Here is a 16808-nt window from a genome sequence, read left to right on the forward strand (position 1 = left end):
ACTGTCAAGTAGATGAACAAACAACGTGACATTATTCCACACCAGCTCTAGGGAGTTATCTTCTTCATTTGGTGGAGGTGATCTGGCAACCATACTTACAGTGTGGGCTCTCTCTCGCTCCAGCCTGGAGAAGCAGCTTGGCCATGGGCATATTGTTTGTCATGATGGCAATGTCTAGGGGCATCAGTCCTTCACTGTTGGGGGTGTTCAGGTCCAACTCATCGGGGGTGTACAGGTTGAGAAGCATTTGCACTGCATCAAGGTCCTGATGCTCCACCGCTTCAAACACTGGTTCATTGCCCTGGAGATTCTGCAGAAATCAAGCACATGTTTCATCTGTGCAGTGAACAGGCAGAGGAGGAGGCTGCCGCAGCTCAACGTGCTCACTCTTACCCAACCTGCAAAGGGGTTAGGCTCACAGACCATTGCACCCACAGCCCTCAGGAGCAAACTTCCTGCTCTGGAAGCCCCGCACACTGGCACAGCAGTGGTCAACCTGGGAAATTAAACAGAGATTCAGTGGAGCTGTGGAGAAAGGAAGAAGGCAAAGGCCAAATCCACTGGAGATGTGGATGAAGGAATAAGATTGGCAGGTCAAATGTAAGGGGAAACATACAATAAATGGCAGGGACCTCCGCAGCAATGATCCAGAGGGATCTCGTGCAAGTCCACAGCCCACTCAGATAGACAGGGTGTTGAAGAAGGTGTTCAGTAGATTTGTCATATCATTAAATAGAAAAGTGGGTGAGTCATTTTGCAGCGGTACACAACTTTGGTGGGGTCACTTTTGGAATATCATGTGCAGTTCTGGTTGTCCCACTGTGGAAAAGATGTGGAGACTATGGAGAGGTTCACTAGGATGTTGCCTGGATTAGAGGGTTAAAGCGAAAAGGAGAGGTCAGACAAACTGGATTATTATCTCTGGAGTATCAGAGTTGAAAAGTGAGATGATAGTCCCTGTCACACACTCCCAGGGTCAGACACAGAGTGAAGCTCCTTTCACACTACCCCACCACACCCTCCTGGGATCAGACAGAATGAAGCTCCCTCCACTTGGTCCCATCACACACTCACAGAGTTAGATACAGAGTGAAACTCCCTCTGCACCATCCCATCATACACCCCCAGAGTCAAACACAGAGTGCACCTTCCTCCACAGCATCCCATCACATACTCTGAAGCCAGGAGCAGTGTGACTACAGTACAAACACTGTTCCCATTGTAAGTTGGCTGCCTACCTCTGGGTTGGATTTGTTCATCAATCAGTAATGGGTCAAACAACTGAAATGAGAAGGTCAGATCTCTGGCATATGTTTACATGGTGTGTCTGGGGCCAGTGTATCTCTACCTCTCTCTTCTCTTGAGAAAAGTGTTTCATGCCCGTTAACCTGAGATATCTTTAAAGAGGCTTGGGATTAGAGGCAGCTCAGCATTGTTTTTGACTGTTAGCAGAATTAGGTGTACGGAGTGGCAGTGCCAAAAGGTGGAATTGGCAGCTTGTGGATGGAGCAGGTTGGCCCTTGGTAAACATTCGAATTACCTCTACTCACTGCCTTTCCCTGATAGTGGCAGAATCTGAGTGCACCTCTGGATCTTCAAGTAAAATCATTTGCTATTTATCGTGCAAATGGAATTACCTTCACCAAAAAGCAGCACGCAGCATAGAACCCCCATGGCACACAGGTTGACCGAGACCAATGCCAACTGAGGCCAGTGTTGCAGGTGCAGTGTTGCATTTAGAGTCATTGTTGTTGCAGCAGGATTTCAGATGGGCTGTATTCAGCTGCAGGGATGCAGATGCAGTGTTGGAATGTGTTGGAGAGAAAAGGCTGTGGTGTTGAAGATGGGATGATGCAGTTTTACACATACTGCTTTGCAATTGTGGAGCTATAGTTACAATGTGACTGCAAAGACTGTTGGAAGGTCAAAGATGCAGGATTCACTGATGCAGTTAGTGCAATTACAGAGAGCGAGAGGCATTGCCCAGAGTGCAGGTCATGCTCTGCCCACCAAGAACTGATGTCAAGACCAGAGAGAAGGTCCTTACCAGGCATGACTTGCACTGTTTGTTCTTTACATTCCTTCCTAATAAGGTGGTTTCATCAAAGGAGGTGTAATTAATCTTGAACTTTCCTGACAGATTCTTGTACAGCCTCTTTGCTGCATTTGGGGAGGGTGGAGAGACCAATCTCCTCCCATGAGCCATATGAGGATGTTGTCGCTGCAGACTCATCCTGGGTGACGGCGACCTGTCAGTCAGGGAGAGAGGAGACCTTTATTTTACAACTGATCCCCACCATTCATCAACAGACTGAACCGACAGGCAGACCTGTCCCAGTTTCATGGAACCGTAACCTCAATGTCCATCGGAACCCCAACATACACTGTAAACCCCAAAGTACACTATATCCCAAATGAACACACAACCCCAACCTATAATATAATACAACCCCAATGAACATCGTAACCCTAATGCACAACGTAACCCCAATGTAAACCATAACCCCAACATAGAGTATACCATAATCCCAACATACAGAACACCGTGAAAACATATTCAATAACCCCAACATGCACTGTAACTCCGACGTACACAATAACCCCAATTTACAGTACGCCATAACTCCACATCAGTACCCCATAACCCCAATGTACACCGTAACCCCCCCCCCACAAAGTACAACGTATTCCCAGTGTATACAATAACCCCAATGCATTGCCCATTTTTCTAATTTACTAAGTCTTTCTCCAGCCTCACTACCTGCCCCTCCACCTGTCTTTGTTTCTTATGCATGTAGGATTAAAGTGTTCTACATGGTCTTGAAGAACAAGAGAATGACCTGAGTGAGGGTAGTGGTTCTCAGGTAATAAAGGGAGAATCGTGTGCCTGGAGGCAGAGGTGGTATGGGAGGTCCTAAATATTTAGCTCCAGTGTTCACCAGGGTGAGGGGCCTTGGTCAATGCAAGATGAGAGTAGAACAGGTACATGTTTGGTTAAGAAAGAAGAAGTGCTGGATCTTCTAAAAAATCTTCAGTTTGGAAAGTCCTTAGGACTGGAGGGGATATTCCTCAATCTGCTACAGGAAGTGATGGAAGAGATTTCTGGTCACTGCTGATAATCTTTGCATCTTCCCTAGCCAAGGAGAGGTACAGAGGATTGGGGTCATTTCAGGAGATTTGGTATTTCTACATGGAGAGCATTCTGTCTGGTTGCATCACTGTCTGGTAGGGAGGTGCCAAAGCTCAGGACAGGAAAAAAACCACAGAGAGTTGTAAACTTGGCCAGCACCATCATGGGCACCCAACCACTCCATCAAGATCATCTACAAGAGGCAGTGTTTCAAGAAAGCAGCCTCTATCCTCAAGAACCTCCACCACCCAGGCCATGTCCTCTTCACTTTGCTACCATTGGAAAGGAGGTAGAGGAGCCTGAAGGTGAATGCTCAATGGTACAGAAACAGTTTCTTCCCCTCTGCCATCAGATTTCTGAACGGACCATGAACCACACTTTCTCTTCTCTTGCACTAATTTATTTATTTAATAAAATGAAATTGAGAGCAATATTTGCACTGTGACTCTGCCGCAAAACAATGAATTTTGTGACATGTTCTTGACAATAAATTTTGATTCTGGTGTAATCCTCATGTTCAAAAAAGGTAATATACCGGTGAGTCTTACATCAGTGGTGAGCTAACTATTGGACAGGATTCTTAGAGCTAGGATTTCAAAGCACTTAGAGAAGCGTAGTTTTCTCAGGGATAGTTAACATGGCTTTGGGAAATACAGATCATGTCTCATGAGCCTAACTACGTTTTTGAAGGAGGTTGATGAAAATAGAGCATAGGATTTATTAGGGCATTCGACAAGGTCCCCCGTGGCAGGCTGGTCCAAATAGTCTTGGGATCCACAGAAATGGCTGCAAGGATTCAGAATTTGCTTTTCCAGAAAAGAGAGAGGGTGGTAGTTGATGGAGTGTATTCTGTCTGGACTAGTGGAATCTGCAGGGATCTGCTCTGGGACACCTGCTCTTTGTGATTTTTATAAATGACCTGGATGAAGAAATGGAGGAGTGGGTCATTAAGTTGGCAGATGATAACAAAGTTTGGAGGTGTTATGGATAGTGTAGAAGGTTGTTATAGATTACCACAGGATTCAGAGTTGGGTTGGAGAAGTGGCAGATTGAGTTCAATCCGGTGAAGTGATGCATTTTGGAAAGTCAAACTTGAAAACGGAGTACGTGGTTGATGGCAGGATTGTTAACAATGTTGAGGAACAGAGCGGTCCAGGTCCACAGATTCCTTAAGGTTGGTGTGTAGGTTGATAGGATGGTTAAGAAGGTGTATGGCGTGCTGTCCTTCCTTGGCTGGGGGGATTGAGTTCAAGAGCCATGACATCATGTGGAAGTTCTATAAAACTCTATTAGAACACATTGAGAGTATTGCGTTCGATTCTGGTCAACTCATTACAGGAAGGATGTAGAAACTTCAGAGAAGGTGCAGTTGAGATTTACCAGGATTAGAGAATATATCTTATAATGAAGGGTTGACAGATCTCGGGCTTTTCTCTTTGGAGTGACAAAGGGTGAGAGATATCAATCAGAGATGTACAAGATTGTGAGGGGCATAGGTAAGGTAATAAAAAAGAGCACCTTTCCCCAGGGTGGAAATGGCCAATTCAAGAGGACGCCTGTTTAAGGTGAGTGGAAAAAAGTTTAAGGGAAATGTCAGACTTAAGATTTTTACATAGAAAGGAACACATTGCCAGGGGTGGTGGTGGAGGCTGGTAAAATACAGACATTTAAAAGACTCTTAGGTACATGGATGTTACAAAAATAATGGTTATGGATTTGAGGGAGGAACAAATTAGGTTGTTCTGGAGTAGTTTTTTATAGGTCTGCATAACATTGTGGGCCAAAGGGTCTGTCCTGTTCTGAGTTCTTCTTGAGAAGATCTGTGTTCTGGTGGGAACACTCTTTTAGATTTTTTTTTTGTCAAATTTACAATATTGGTTTACATGTTACTTATTTATGATCTTGGTAATATTTGACGTTACTTTCTAAAAAAAATCCCTCAGACAACACTGATCTGTGGACCAGAGGTTGAGAAGTTTGGTCAGCAATGACAAGATGGGCCAAAGGGCCTACTCCCCTTACAATGGAAGTGGTGACAAGACAGGCACCTCTCCATTCCTGTTGGAAACCACATCATGGCTTCTAGCTTTGACCCAACTGTGTTACTGTGATATCATTGAGGAACAGAATGCCTGCTGTGAAATAATGTTTGAAGTCCACTTTTATTTATTCTTGGCTGAGGATTTGTAATCTGTTGTTGAAAGCATTCAATTAACAGTGTCTGTTTGCATGTGCAATTCATTTGTGGGCTGCCACGCAGCTGTGAAATTTTACTGACTTCATAAAAAAGAAAGCAGCAGGCTGAACACCCCACACAGGTCTGAACCACATCTGGAACCACTTCCCACTGGAAACACCTCCTCCTAGCAATAATGCTCATTGTTGTCGCTGTCTGTGGTCAGACAGCACGAATGGAGGAATTGTTTGTCACATTTATTGGGCTGCCCACATACCTGGCTCAACGAATGAGGAGGGTTCTGACTGATGTGGTGTAATGGGTCTCTCTTCTGGTCCCATGTGGGACTGACGGGGTCTCCCCTCTGGGTCTGACGTGGCTTCCCCTTGGGACTGACATGATCTCCTCTCTGGGACTGATGTGGTCTCCCCTCTGGGACTGACATGTTCTCCCCTCTGGGTCTGTCGTGTTCTCCCCTCTGGGAGTGACTGGTCTTTCCTCTGGGACTGATGTGGTCTCCCCCTGGGACTGACATGGTCTCCCCTCTGAGTCTGTCGTGGTCTCCCCTCTGGGACTGACATGTTCTCCCCTCTGCTCCCTCTGGGACAATGGCATTGCAGAGCCAACTCTTAGAACCAGGCTCTGCCTCCCATCTACAGAACTGTTCCAATGACTTCAAAAATGTTGCCAGCATCAAACCCAGGTTGGTACAAGGTGTTGTATGCCATGGCAGGAAATGCCACATCTTCCCTCTAGCCCTCCCTGCCCCCTCTTCAGGGAGGAAGTGAGCAGCCATTCTCTCACACTCATTATTTAGTGATGATTTTCTGGGTTAAGCTGGAAAGCTGTTTATGGTGAATGTATTCTTCCAGTGAAGGTACTCCTTAACCCTAACCCTAATATTTCTATATATCCTTACAACATGGATGGATGTTATTCAGCCTCGTCTACACAGGCTCATGGAGCAATCCCACTGCCCATTAATTTTTCCTGTATCCACTTCTTCCCACATCCCAACCAGCTCCCCAGATGTTAACCCCCATGGTACAGTCAACAATCAGTCACCTATGATCCTATCTTTGAGATGTGGAAGGTTGCTGAGAAGCAGTTCACTGAGTCAGGACTGAACTTGTCTTCAGAGCATGCCCAAAATTTAACTGCTGGATTTTACTCTATCGCCTTCAAGACTCTTCAAGCCTTGATGAAGAGTTTCCAACCTGAAATGTTGGCCATTCTCTTTCTCCTGCTGAGTTCCACTCCAGGTTGCAGCATTTGCTGTCTCCTGAGAGTCTCCATTAGAGTTGTCCCATTGTGCTGACAAAGATTTGGACCCAGCAGTAATAAGGCAGGAGACATTCATCCACGTCAAATGGTGTCTGAATCATAAGGAAGCCTGTTGTCTCAGATGGGTAGGCATGAGGAAGAACCCTTTCCTCAAGTGCCCACTGTCTGAATCTGTTTCTTATTGCCCCAGAAGAAATCACCATTTCTTCTGGATGTTGTTGCAATGGTAGAATCTCTTTGTTTATAGCCAGCAATTGGCCTTGCCAGGCCATCATCCAAAACAGTCCTAACCCCTGCCCTGGCCAGTTGCTGATCCCCAGATAGAGGACCTTCACATGAGCAGTCTCATCTCCTTTGGCAACATCTACCCCATTGATCTACCAGAAGTCCAAACACCTCTCTTAATAGCAGCCAGGACTAGATCGTGCACCATCTATGTTTTGATCCGTTTGAATTAACCTAGTTAATGTGCTGACCAATTTATTCTGAATTTCTGACTCTGTGTGATACCAGTCTTCATGTTTACAACCCACCCCCCCCCCCACCACCCACCAACTGTCCATAAACACCTGTCTCATGCAGCAGGCTGTATGAAATCCAAACAGAGCATATCGACAAATTGACCCTCTCCATAATATCCTCAAACAACTCCACAAACTCAAGAAATAACGCACCTTTCATAAAACCATCTTGACTTGGTGTGATCAAATGGAGCTTCTCCAAATGACCAATTATATTTCCATGAACATAGACTCCAGCACCTTGCCACAGGAATGTTAATAGACCTAAAGTTACCACTTTTTGTCTTCTTTCTTAGAGTCGGAGACCTGAGAGGCAGCCCCTTTGTTTGAACGACTATGACAGGCAAACTGCTAACCTGAGCCAGTCCCATTGCCTGCGTTTCGCCCATATCCTCCAAACACGTACCTGTCTTTTCAATGGTCTAATCTGTGAAGAAGTCAGTTTTCCTTGTTTAACCTCAACCTCCACAAAGGTGCACAGCTTTGCTACAATCACATCCTTGCCTTGTCCCAACTGTCACTCACCGGCCCTTGCCTCAACCTCCCCTTCCTAGCCTTGATCACTGACCATCTCTCTGCCTCCACAGATGTTCTCTGACCCACTGAGTTTTGACAGCATATTCCAGGATCTCTTTTGTCTTTGATCCACATTTGAGGTTTTCCAATCTCCTGGCATCTTCTTGGAACTTAGTGAATTTTAAAATTTTGATTGAAATTCTAACATGTTGTGAAGACTGATATCCAATCCCCCGATCATCAAATAATCCTTACAACACAATTTCAGATCTGTGGCTCAAGTCATTGCCTCAGAAACCTCCTGACACTCTCCATGAACTTTCCTTCCTCACAACCACATCTCCTTTGGACCACCACCCTGCTGATCGCTCCACCACCACTTCTACAACCTCCTCTTACTTTCTGTCTCACTGTTTGATGGACCCAATGACAATCCCACCAATTCTTCCTTTGCTCTTCCCCCACCCCCACCCCACCAAACCTGGTTCTTCTTGATCTTTTGAGCTAAAATCCTTTCCACTCTCCATCCCATTCCTTGGTATCAAAGTTGGTGGCCTCTTTTTCCATTTTTCCCAGCTCTTCTAAATGTCCCAGAATAATGAATTCCCTCGATTTTCAATCTTATCTCCCAAATGGCTAGTAGATTACAATTATTAATTTCTATTTGCATCATTCATTCACTTAAATAAAAACACAATGCTGAAGAAACTCAGCAGATCAAAGTGTTTCGGCTTGAGCCCTTCATCAAGGTATAAACAAATTGTAGGCAGGTGCCAAGTTTCCATCTGGGCACTCTCAAACCGGATGCATTGATGTCGACCTCCACTTTTTGCACTTCCCCTTCCCCATCCCTCTGTCTCCTTTCCTCCTTTCCTCCAGCTTCTCCACCCCTTCCCTCTCCATTCACAGAGCCGTTCCCTCCTCTCCCTGTTTGCTGGTGTGCCCTCCCTCCCTTATCCACCTATTACCTCCTGCCTGTTGGACTGTGCTCCTCCCCCTATTCAGGCTCCTGTCTACATTTTGCTCATCCCTTGATCAAGGGCTCAAGCACGAAACATCTGAAATGTATCTTTATCTTTGCGATATAAAGTCCACTGTTTGACCTGCTGAGTCTCTCCAGCATCGTGTTTTTACTTCAACCACCATCTCTGAAGACTTTTGTCTTGTACACCATTCCTTCATTTCCCTTGTTATCAATGATATGTGCATTCAGACAGAGTCCAGATTGGATCTTATCATTCCTCTGCTCTGGTTTAACATCAGTGTGGACAACACTCACAACATCTCAACTTGGACTGAGACTAAAGTGGAAAGTGCTGCAAATATTCACTGTGTGGAATGGGAACACTTCTTCCCCCTGACCTTTTATCAGATGCGACAATGATCAATTTTGGGTAATGAACAGGTGATTGGTGATGGGTGATGAGTGATGGGAGATGGAAGACAGTGATGGGTAATGGATGACAGGTAATGTGACAGGTAACTAAGATTGATGGTGGGTGGTGAGTGATGATTGATGGGTGACAGGTAGCATGTGTTGGGTGAAAGGTGATAATTAATGGGTGATATGTTGGATGAAGGGTGTTTGTTGTTATGGGTGACGGGTGATAATTGATGGGTGATGGATGATAATTGATGGGTGACGGGTGATAATTGATGGCTGATAATTGATGGCTGATGGGTGATAATTGATGGGTGATAAATGATGGGTAATGGGTGACATTTTGGATGAGGGGTATTTGTTGTTATGGGTGACAGGTGATAATTGATGGGTGATGGGTGATAATTGATGGGTGATGGGTGATAATTGATGGGTGATCATTGATGGGTGACGGGTGATAGTTGATGTGTGATAATTGATGGGTGATAATTGATGGGTGACAGGTGATAATTGATGGGTGTTGGGTGATAATTACCCAGATAATCACCGCTCATCCAACATCATGATGATTTATGAGTGAATTATTTTGAGACACAGTTGATCTACACGGAGCGGCTGAATCTTGGCTGCCTCCTGCAGTGACTCTCTCCACAGAGTCATTTGATGCCCATCCGGAGTACAGAAATTGAGACCAGTGCTGCAAAAGGGACCACCTTCAACCCAGCTGTGAAGCAGAGGTGGGATTATCCCATCGCAGGGCTAGTTGCATGCTCCCAAACCATTTGGTGTCATCTTGTTGATGGGAGGCATCTTGTGTGCAAGTTGGCTCCAGCCTTTCCCACATTCCAACTGCCACACATGAGAGAAGGATATTGCAGCAGTGAAAGACACTACAGAAATTCATGTCATTTTAACGGTGTTCGTAGTTTACCATCCATGTGACTGCACAGACCACTGGTTCCTCCAGTCACTGTTCCCTTTCTGGGTATGTACAGTCCCAACCTTCCCCAATGGCTTGAATACCCCACAATCACACTCAGCTATACACAACAGGACCTAATTGCCGTAACACACCAATGAACAGATAAAACAATGGTTTGACCTCACTCCAGAGTAGATGTTAGTGATCAGGAGAATCCAGGGAAAGTTCTAGAGTCTAAGTGGTTACATGACCAGCAGGAAAGGTTCGGCTTAGTTCAGGGCAGGGGTTGAAAAGCCAGGTGCATGCAGGGGAGATTGAGGGGAAGAATCTTCCGGGAAGAAGGGGGTTAGAGCAACTAGGGTCCTTAGTCAGTGAAGATGGGGAGGTCTATAACTTAGAGGTTAGTCTGAAGGAGAGCTGGTTAACAGCTAAAGGGGGATCTCAGCATGGGAGGATCATACTTACCAGTCCAAGCTGAGCGAACGAGGGCGGGGGTGGGGGTGGGAACCCTCACTTACAGCCTGGCTGGCAGTGTGTACCCTGTCTCTGTGGCTACACTGCAGAGCCAATCTCACCTTACCAATCTCCAGCCTGGTGAGGGATAAGAAGTTATGTTAACTCAGAACATTATGAAACTGACAGACAGTAGGACAGGCACTCAACATGATTTCCCTAGCTCTGTGGCTGCATTGGAAAATCAGGGACCTCCCTTTCTTGAGCCCGGGAAGTGGAGAAGGTTGGTGATGGGATCTCCTCACACAGTCTTACCCTCCCCAATCCCCCTCAAACCCACTCCAAATCCACTGACCCAACTCCAAAGGGAGCCAGATGCAAAGTGGCACATGCCAACACCCAACATTCACCCCATCCCCTGAGCTTATGGAGAGATTCACATTCCTAAGAGTTCACATATTGTAGGACTTCTCCTGACAGCACCACATCGATTTCATGTCTTGTGAAGGAAGAATGACGCTTAATGTTCTAAGTCTGAAGAGATTTGGCATGTTGTTGAATACACAACAACAGCTCTTGAACTTCCCTATATGACACTAACCCAAACTAGAATTGACCTTGGGACAACTAAAAGATAGAACACTACAGCACAGTACAGTCCCTTCAGCCCTCGATGTTGTACCGACCTACATAAATCTACAAAAAAAACCCTCCCTATCTCACACCCCTCTATTTTTCTTTCATCTATGTGCCGAAAGTCTCTTAAATGCCTCTAATGTTCCAGCCTCCACCACCATGCCTGGGAATGCATTGCAGGCACCCACAACTCTCTGTATGTATAAATGCACCACTAAAAGAATACATTTTTTCTTGCATTTACTGCAAATGCAAATTTGATTTAGCTCTCATTTTATATTTATTTTCTCTTCTTGGCATGTTGTGGTCATTTGATGTAGACTTCAGCAAGTAAGCCTTTCCATGCATCAGTACATTGTATTCATGTTGCCATCTGACTTGAAAATGCAGCCTCTCTCTTAATTTTTAAAAATACACTGGATAGGAAAGGTCTAGAGGGTTATGGAATGGGTGCAGGTCAGTGAGACTAGCGGAATGATGATTCAGCACAGACTAGAAGGGCTGAATGGCCTGCTGTAGTGTTCTATGGTTGTATGTGTATGACAATAAACTCAGATTTAGATCTGGTGTAAATGCGATGCAGAACAGCCAGTTATACCAACATCTCTGTGCAAGAAGGCCAACAAGTTTCGGGCAGATGAAGAATCGTCTGTAGGTCTCCGTGGGAACTGCCAGTAAATCAATGAGTCTTTCTTACTCTGGTGATGGGGATGAATCTTGATGTGGACACTTTCTCCACACATTCTTCACAAATCTGTCGTCTGCAACAGGGGTGCAGTGCTAATTTTTTAGGTGCCAGAGCTCACCAAAACTGGTGACAAGAAGGTGCGGGAGCTCCCCCATGAAGTGCCGGAGCAGCACTGCACCCCTGGTCTTCAGAGCAATGGGTGACTCTCTCCATCCAATCACAGTCTTCTTGAGGCAAGATGCATTGGTGATGTTCCAGTCAAGCAGGAAGGATCTGACCGGAGGGTTCCTCTCACCTCCAGCCAGGCCAGGTCCCAGTGTAGGATATACAGCAGTTTGGAGAGCGCCTTGCACCTGATGATCAGCTTCTACTGAGTTAGTGAGAGACAGCACCACTCCCACAGTCCTAATTTCTGATGAGCCACATGCAGAAAAAAAGACCTCACCTCAACCTGCCCAAACATTCCTGCACCGTCGTCACGGTTCCTCTGAGCTCCAACACCAGCTTCCCATCAGATAGCAGTTATGGAACTTAAGGGCAGGGAAGGAACTTCAGAGCTAGGGACAAGAAAAGGGAAGGGAAAAGATGCAGTAAAAGATTTTGATCAGCTGTAGGTAGGAGGAAGCACAAAGGCATCAGACCACATGAACCCTTTGTAGTGTGCGTCGAAAGAACCAAAGACTTGTTAATCCAAACCAAGGCTTTTATTAACTAAAAGACTGGAGTATATCACAAGGAGGTCGACCAGTCCAGAATGACCTGGTCTGGCTAGGAGCAATCCTTTAAGACCTGCCAGTAGGTGTAGCTACACTCTCAGCCAATCACAGTCATCCAACACTACCATCTGTACATATGTACATATACATATTGGTGATAGAATCTGTACTATCACATTCACCCCTTCTTTGAGAACCGACCCCAGGGTGGATGGAGGTTAGGGCCTGTAGCAGATAGGAGGCCTGACCATCCAGTGTGACTGCCATGGTGCTGGGATTGGGGTCACCGGAGTCGTGTCTCCGGCAGGCCCATAGGGTGCAGCCACTGCTTCACTCAATTCCCCAACGATGTTGCCGACAGTCTGGCCTGAGCTGATGGGGTGGTGCTGGTCCCTCTGTTCAAGCATATGACCTGGGGGAGAAGGAAGAGGGGGAGGTTGGGTTAAAGGCACTGCTGCGCCTGATCCGACTTGGGCTAGGTCCCTTACCGAGACTGTGTCCTCCCGTCCATCGGGTACTCAACGTAGACATAATGCGGGTTCGCATGGAGCAGAGTCACTCGGTCAACCAAGGAGTCGTTCTTTGAGTACCGGACGTGGCGTCGTAAGAGGACTGGACCGAGAACCGTGAGCCATGCCGGTATGGTCGTATCCGACTCAGATTTCCTCGGGAAAGAGAACATCCTTTCATGGGGGTGGCATTGGTCGCGGTGCATAGGAGGGAGCAGATGGAGTGTAGGGCACTAGTGAACATATGCTGCCAGTGAGAGGTGGGGAGACCTTTGGACCAGAGGGCAAGCGTAACCGCTTTCCAGACAGTGGCATTCTCTCTTTTGACTTTTTCATAACCGCGTGGGTTATAGCTGGTGGTCCTGTTTGAAGCAATACCATGCTCCAGAAGGTACTGCCGCAGCTCTGCACTCATAATCGAGGACCCCCTGTCATTGTGGATGTAACTGGGGTACCCGAAGATGGCGAAAGTGCTGTGCAGGGCCTCTATAACTGAGGAGGGCAGAGCGAAAGGGAAGTGGGAATACTCGTCGATGGCCGTGAGGATCTAGGTGTTATGGTTGGTCGACGGTAGGGGCCCATGAAATCTACGCTGAGATGCTCAAAGGGGCAGGTGGCTTTGATGACGTGGGTGTTCTCCGGACGGAAGAAGTGGGACTTGCACTCAGCAAGTTCGGGTCATGGAGCGAATCTCCTCGACTGTGTAGGGCAGGTTGCAAGCTTTGACAAAGCTGGATGACAGAGCTCCTCGTGGAGTTTCTGCAGCCTGTCCAGTTGTATGTTGGCGCAAGTCCCCCTGGAGAGTGCATCTGGCGGGTCGTTGAGTTTACCTGGCTGATACAGTATGTCATAATTAAAGGTGGAGAGCTCGATTCTCCACCTAGTGATTTTGTCATTCTTGATTTTACCACGCTGAGTATTGCTAAACATGAAGGAGACTGCACGTTGGTTGGTCAGCAGCATAAAGCGCCTGCCAGTGAGGTAGTGTCTCCAACAACGTACTGCTTCGACTATGGCCTGGGCCTCCTTCTCGACAGAGAGTGTCGGCTCTCAGGACCCTGGAGGGTTCTGGAAAAGAAGGCTACTGGCCGGCCGGCCTGGTTCAAAGTGGCTGCCAGTGCAAAGTCAGACGCGTCGCTTTCGACTTGGAACGGAATGGACTCGTTGACGGTGTGCAATGTTGCAGCAGCGATGTCCGATTTGATGCAGTCGAAGGCCGTTTTGGCTTCGGTTGACAGGGGGAAGGGGATGCTCTTGATGAGTGGCCGAGCCTTGTCGGCATAGTGTGGAACCCATTGGGCATAGAAAGAGAAAAAAACCCAGGCAGCGTCTGAGTGACTTCTGGGTGTTGTGGGGGCAAGTCCATGAGGGGACGCATGCGGTCAGGGTCCGGAATGACCACCCCGTTCTCCACCACACAACCTAGAATTGTGAGCCGAGTGGTCCAGAAGACATACTTGTCGAAATTGTAGGTCAAGTTCAGCCGAATTGCAGTCTGAAAAAATTTCTCGAGGTTGATATCATGATCCTCCGTGTCATGGCCGCAGATGGTGACATTGTCCAGATACAGGAAAGTAGCAGTTAGCCCGTTCTGGTCCACCATCCGGTCCATTTCCTGCTGGAAGACTACGACGCCATTTGTGACCCCAAAGGGTACCCTGAGGAATTGATACAGCCACCCATTCGCTTTGAAGGCCTTGAAAGGTCGGTCTTCTCGGGGGATCAGGAGCTGATGATAGGCCGAACGTGTCAATGGTGGAAAATACACGGTATTGGGCGATCTGATTCACCACATCCGTGATCCGTGGAAGGGGATACGCATCCAGGAGCGTGAACGGTTGATTGTCTGGCTGTAGTCAACCACCATCCGTGGCTTCTCCCCATTTTTAACAACCCCCACCTGGGCCCTCCATGGACTCGAGCTAGGTTCAATAATGCCCTCATCCAGCAGTCTGCACACCTCGCTTGTGATAAATTTCCTGTGTTCATAACTATATTGCCGGCTTTTGGTGGCCACAGGCTTCCAGCCAGGGGTGAGATTTGCGAAAAGTGCTGGCAGATCAACTCAGAGGGTGGAGAGACTAGAGGCGAGGCCCCGGGACGTGGGGGCGGGTGGCTCGGGCTGCCGCTGGCAGGAGGTTTCCGGGGTGGAGTGGTTAGACAGAGAGCAGAGCGTGAGGCGCCCCCAAAGTGCAGGGAAATGGTTTGAAACTGGCACTGAAAATCCAGTCCCAGCAGAGGAGGGGCACACAATTGGGGAAGGACTAATCGTTTGAAGTCTGTGAACGTGATGCCCTGCACTTTCAGGGCCACGCAGTACCCCTTTACCCCAGTCGAGTGTGATCTGGTCGCCAATGAAATTCTCTGTGCAGTGGGGAGAATAGCCAGTCCACAATGGTGGGCCAGGTCTGGGCGGGGTCAGTTGACCCCGAGTCAAATAAGCAATTGGTATAGTGTCCATGCACTTTAATCAGTTCCATTGCTTTTGTGAGGGGTTGGGGGAAGTCCTGGTCGAGGGTTATTGATGCAGAGACTTGTAATGGGGACAGTGGAGTCCTGTGTGATGACATCACACAAACAGTTAGGCCTGAAAAAAGTGTCAGGGAGTTGGTGTTGCTGCCTGCAGCCAACTGTTAGTGTTGGGGGTCGCTGCTTGCCGTCAGCGGTGGGGCGGTCAGCGGTGGGGCGGTCAGTGGTGGCGGGTCCCTGATCGGCAGCGTCAGGTCCCCAGTCGGCAGTGGTCGGCAGCATGTCCCCAGTCGGCAGCGGTGGCAGTGGTTCCCTGGTCAGCAGTGGCAGCGGATCTTTGGTCAGTGGCGGCGCTGGGTCCTTGGTCGGCAGCGGCAGCGGGTCCTTGGTCAGCAGCGATGGTGGGTCCCTGGTCAGCAGCGGTGGCGGGCATTGAGGTCGGGGCTGGGGCCTGGTCGGACGTTGCTTCGTGTGGTAGGGTGAATGTCATTGCGGCTAGGGTGGGTTGTACCTTCCACGCTCAGTGTCTGTCCTATGATGTCAGGCACTGCCGTGCGGTGGAGTCCTACTCTGATTGGACGAGACCTCTGAGGAAGAAATGTTTGAAATGAAGAGTGGCGATTGAGCTTCACACGAGGCACTGTGTTTGACGGTGGCCATTTTGGAGCGACAGACTACAGCAAAGTCCCCATTTTTAAGGCACTTCTGGCACCTGGCTTTTCTCGCCGGGCACTGGGACCTGCTGTGCTTGTTCCTCCTGCAGAAATAACACTTTGGGGTTGCACTGGGCAGCATAGCAGAAGTAGTAGGGTAGAGGGAGGGCATCCTACTTGCATCAGAGTGTGGGGTCCAGCCCCGAGAGTACATGTCCATACTTAAGACCGCAGCCTCCATTGTCTCTGCGATCTGGATCATGTCCTCTAGGTTTTCTCCCCTGTGTTCTAGCAGGCGCTGCCTCACCTCATTCGATTGAACCTCAGCCACATAGGCATCCCGAATCAGATCGTCTGTGGTCTCCGCAGCAGTTCTGTCTGTGCAGGCAGTCCCTCCCCATTCCCTTTAGTACCTGAATATAAGCTCTACAGGACTCACCGGGCTTTTGCCTCCTTGTAGCAAGTTTGTACCAAGCATAGACCCTGTTCACCGGTCGCTTGTAGAGCCCTTTCAGCACCTTCATGGCTGCGGTGTAAGTGGTCACGTCCTGGACACTCCGGTAGACTCTTGGGGACACCATAGTCATCAATATTAGTAGTCGATGGTTGTCCTCTATCATGGCAGGATCAGAGAGCTGTAAGTAGGTTTCGAAACATCTCGCCCAGTGCTTAAAGTCATTCAAGGCTGTAGCTGACTGTGGGTCAATGTCGAGGCGTTCCAGCCATAGCATACACTCCATCCCTTCAAAATATT

General features: G+C 47.9%; 1 protein-coding gene across 8 annotated transcripts in view; it reads right to left on the bottom strand.

Annotated features, from left to right (window-relative positions):
• Positions 1-16808, bottom strand: part of LOC138747235 (ankyrin-repeat and fibronectin type III domain-containing 1-like) — a 300694-nt gene that overhangs the window by 75395 nt on the left and 208491 nt on the right. For 6 of the 8 annotated variants that reach the window (XR_011347384.1, XM_069906270.1, XM_069906269.1 and 3 more), the window contains 3 exons: positions 10396-10521; positions 2048-2249; positions 100-310 (listed from right to left, as the gene is read on the bottom strand). Coding sequence is in view for 7 of the 8 variants with exons in the window: in XM_069906270.1 (XP_069762371.1) it covers positions 100-310; positions 2048-2249; positions 10396-10521 (539 nt within the window). In the remaining variant the exon portion in view is untranslated. The remainder of the gene's footprint in view (positions 1-99; positions 311-2047; positions 2250-10395; positions 10522-16808) is intronic. The other 2 variants (XM_069906271.1, XM_069906274.1) reach the window with 1 other exon arrangement.

This window comes from Narcine bancroftii, chromosome 12 (assembly GCF_036971445.1).
Source record: "Narcine bancroftii isolate sNarBan1 chromosome 12, sNarBan1.hap1, whole genome shotgun sequence".
Classification (NCBI taxonomy): domain Eukaryota; kingdom Metazoa; phylum Chordata; class Chondrichthyes; order Torpediniformes; family Narcinidae; genus Narcine; species Narcine bancroftii.